We start from the raw sequence: 4,387 nt of genomic DNA on the forward strand, positions 1-4,387 counted from the left end.
TGTTGAAGATTTATCATTTAAAAAATATATATGAGACATAACAATTTAGTTGATGTCAGTCAACAAGTGGTGTTAGCATTTTCATATTAAATGTATAAATATACAGTCGACCAAAGTTCGAATCATACCATACAGACTTCAACTTTAGTATCATGCTCTTCAAAAAGAAATTGCACAAGTATGGTATTTAATTATTTATATCCCAAATGTTAGGGACCAATTGTGCATTTTTCACAAAAAAAAAGAGGTGTGTGTTGGCAAATTTCATTGTAATACTACGTGGACAAAAAGTACCCACTCAATGTTGGCTTAAGAAGAACGTGTGGCTTTGGAATGTCTTTGTTGTATAAAACACATATCAAGGGAAACATCAATTATAGCATATTGTAATTCTTTTATGTTAAACTAAATAAAACATTAATTTCTGGATAATTTAAATAAAAAATAATTGATTTAAAAGTTAAATCATTTTTTGTACCTAATTGGAAGTCGACGCGTGGGAATGAAATGCAAGTTGATAGCCTAACGAAGGTGATGCCCCCTCAAAAACTACCAAAGGTATGTGCTTACCCTACTCCACGAATAATTGAAGTCCATTTCATATCATAAAGATACAATGGCTTCTTAAACACAAATCTTCATGTGGGTGTTTCAAATTTTCACTACTTTATGCATTATTATAACACTTTACAATCTCCATGCTTTGTTTCTTGAATTTCACAGGTAGATGTTGAGAATATGGAAGTGAAAAGGTTGGACTCCATGTTTCCAAAGTAGTAATCTTTGACTATTGAGAACTTGAAGTAGAAATTTGAGTTCGACTTTTATTTATGAGATTCACAATGCCAGTTCCTTTAGCTCCATATCCAACTCCTCATGTACCCTTTACACCACCTGCAACTGGTACGATAGCTTTATTTTCATCTTGATTTTTATAATTAACTCACTTCTTTTTATTGATTTTCAAGGAGATAAAAATATCAACAAGTTTTAATCTTGCCAAAAAAATTCATTGTTCTTGATGTATATATAGTTGACTAGTTCAAGAAAAGCTTTTGTAAAAAGATTCTACATTTCTGGTTCAAGAAAAGCTTTTATAACTCACTTCTTTTTATGTAATTAGATAAATCAAACACGAGTCAAGTTTTGATCTTGAAAACTCAAGCTTTGTAAATAAAATTTTCTCAGTTGGGAAACTTTATTTCATATTAATGTATATATGGGTTTTCTTTTTTCAAAACTAGAAAAAAGTTGTATGGATTTTGTAACAACTGAAATCAATTTTGGTTGAATCTGAAAAGAACACATTGCTTTTTTATGAACAGGTTCTGAAAGTCAACTTGTGTGTTCTGGATGTCGAAATCTTTTGCTTTATCCAATCGGAGCAACTTCGGTTTGTTGTGCTGTTTGCAATTCTGTCACTGCTGTTCCTCTTCCTGGTATGTATAAAAAATTTGGAAGTTTTCTGTATATTTTTTAATAAATGAATTCTTTATCTGGTTAATGTTATATATGAATAACTAACTACTTATTTTTTTTTACAAAACACAATTTTTTAAAGGATATTATAAGAAAGTATTCTACTTGAACATCTTTTTGTTCATAAAATACCGTTCAAATAAGGTATTTCGTTAACAAAACGTTTCAATTGCTTACATTTTAAAAGTATTTTTAAAAAACCAATAATGGTGGTTTTGAACATGTTAAGTAGTTTGTTAGCCACTTAATTTAAACTTTTTATTGTTCTTCAATAGACTTCCCTTAGTACAAGGTTATGTCTTCTATATATGCATTATGACAAATTTACAATATTTGTCACTACTAGGGATGATGAATATGGATATACAACACATTTTTTTTTATCTTGAGACCCTGCAATTTATCTCTCTATATTGGTCATGTGATTCACTTTTGGCATTTTAAAAATGTATACGGAACCGTGGTGCCTTCACCAACCAGTCCCACGACCAACACGGGGAACATAAATCACAATGTCCTCAAAACAAGAAGTATGATGTCTAGACATGAACTTAATACATTAAATGTACAATGAAAACTAGATAGAAAATGTATAAAATTCGAAAATTCATATCGACACGATGATACCCAACATTTTTGTTATCTAGGTTTGTCTTTTTATACTAAGTTAATCCCTAAACATACCTAGGTACCGAAATGGCACAATTGGTATGCGGAGGTTGCCACACTTTACTCATGTACATTCGTGGGGCCGCAAGTGTACAATGTTCGTGTTGTCACACCATTAATTTGGCGTTAGAAGGTACCACTACAACCCCCCCCCCCCCCCCCCCCAACCACCACCACACACACTTAACAGTCAGTAAAAGAAGTTCTTAAAACGTTTAAAAAATGGTTAACAACATTTCAGGAAATCAAGTAGCACATGTCAATTGCGGGAATTGTAAGATGCTATTGATGTACCCGTATGGTGCACGATCCGTGAAATGTGCGGTTTGCCAATTCATTACATCTATTGGGGTAAGCAGGAATCCTAACTTTTCTCTTTCTTAACAATATTTAACGCAGTTGAAGTTGCAAGCTTAAATGAACAATAATGTAATATGTTGTTACCATTTAATTTTGCAACTTGTCTTTGTTAATATTGAGGTTGTTGATACTACAACATCAATATTAACCAAACAATAAAGTACGGTTTCTCATGATCTACCGTTGTCATGAACACAGGCTTCAACAAGCACTGTAGATCAGAAGCTCGTCACCTAAAACTTTGCTATGACGTTACACCTATAGAGTTACAAAATTTCTCGTACGAGAGATTAACGTTATTATTAATAACCGTTGTTTTATTGTTAATGTTTAATAAATTAACTTGAAAGCATTTGTATATATATCTAAATGTATATTGATTCCAAACCACAAATAAAATGGTAAGAAGATGGATTGGGTGATTTTGTCTTATCTTTTCTGAATATTTTTGTTTTTTTTTTTAAGTTGAAAACGTCATGCAACTAAAAAAAAATTATATTCGTATTTTTTTGTCTTCATATTTCTTTTAAAGCTTCTACACTATTCGTAGCGATCTTTCTCGAGTTCTCTTTTGTGTCTATCTTTGTATTCAACATAATTATTCATCATATATAATTTGTATTTGATGATAAATATAAATTTATATATATAAAGCTTGAGTCCCTAAAACAAAATTTGATTTTTTCATCAATATAATATTTGGATTTTTAAACAACATCAAAAAGTATAAAAGGTTATCAAATTAAACTCAATTTCTGATTTGGTCAATGTTTCAAACTTCAAACTTGAAAGGATTCATATTTGAAAAATATATGGTTTACATTAAAGTAGAATCCTGTAAAGTAGAAAATGACTCTTCAGACAGAAACACATAAGCATCCAGTGAAGTGTTGAATCAAAGCATCGTGAATCATGGGACCTTTCCTTTTTTAGAATAAAGTTTACTTTTTTCACGTAATGATAAAATGCATGAAGTAGGAATATTACCCCTCTTGATACAAACGATTTATTATTTAAACAATATGTTTCCTATGTAAACTCACCAAATAATCTGTTTTCCTAATAATAAGAAGAAGATAAACAAAAGTAACAGACCAATCGACAACAATTTTAAGTACTCTAGATGCATGTTTTCTAGGTGTTATGTGAAATTGTTTGCCTCATTATATGTAACATATACGATTAGTATCAACTATTCGCGAATAAACAGATAACCACAGAATAAGTCTTCTATCCTAAAAAAAGTCTGGATAACGAATTTATGATGATGAAAACAACATAAATAATAGCATCTATAATTTGAATATGATTCCGCTAGCCAGGAAAAAAAAGTCTAACCAGTGTCGGTATTTTTTTTTCAATGTTAGAGTGAAGAACGTTTATTTTCATATGAATAATTTATTGCATTGAACTTGCATAAATACTAATGTTTTAAAAACAAGTTTTTTAATTGAACATAAACTATTTCTTGTTCCATGCCAGATAAAACAGTTTTCTAGCAATCATTTTCATGTTTTTCTTATTTTCACACACATTCACACATACACCACCACACACATGCACCAAAAGGAAAATAAATTAAAATACTGAAACAAAATATAAATTTAAATGAATACAAATGCATCAAAAAGCTTCATAATATTTACATGTGTTTTTATTTAATTTAAAAGATATCTAAACAAATATGAAAATACCACTAAAGTTTGTTATACAAAATGCTTATTTTCAATGTGTTTTTATTCAGTTTAATCAGTTGAACTAGTTTTTTTTTTTTTTTAACTAGCCGGTTTGTTCTAATCCAAAAATAGATATAAAGTTGGTGCTAGTTAAACCGCTTTATTTTTCGGTTCCCGGTCAAATCGGTTTGACCGGTCGGTTC

The 4,387-nt window shown here is 30.1% G+C and overlaps 1 protein-coding gene across 2 annotated transcripts; it reads left to right on the forward strand.

The window, feature by feature from the left end:
* Positions 1-416: 416 nt before the first annotated feature.
* Positions 417-2,930, forward strand: LOC111918087 (protein LOL1). 2 transcript variants are annotated; one of them, XM_052764734.1, is made up of 6 exons: positions 417-558; positions 724-903; positions 1,326-1,439; positions 2,168-2,281; positions 2,390-2,499; positions 2,707-2,930. In XM_052764734.1, exons 2-6 carry the CDS (start codon positions 831-833, stop codon positions 2,743-2,745), a joined length of 450 nt encoding a protein of 149 aa, XP_052620694.1. In that variant the 5' UTR covers positions 417-558; positions 724-830; the 3' UTR covers positions 2,746-2,930. The 2 variants fall into 2 exon arrangements, with proteins under 2 accessions (XP_052620694.1, XP_052620693.1); XM_052764733.1 differs by having other exon boundaries at positions 544-642.
* The last annotated feature ends 1,457 nt before the right edge of the window (positions 2,931-4,387 follow it).

The sequence above is a fragment of the Lactuca sativa genome, chromosome 6 (assembly GCF_002870075.4).
Source record: "Lactuca sativa cultivar Salinas chromosome 6, Lsat_Salinas_v11, whole genome shotgun sequence".
NCBI classification, from domain to species: domain Eukaryota; kingdom Viridiplantae; phylum Streptophyta; class Magnoliopsida; order Asterales; family Asteraceae; genus Lactuca; species Lactuca sativa.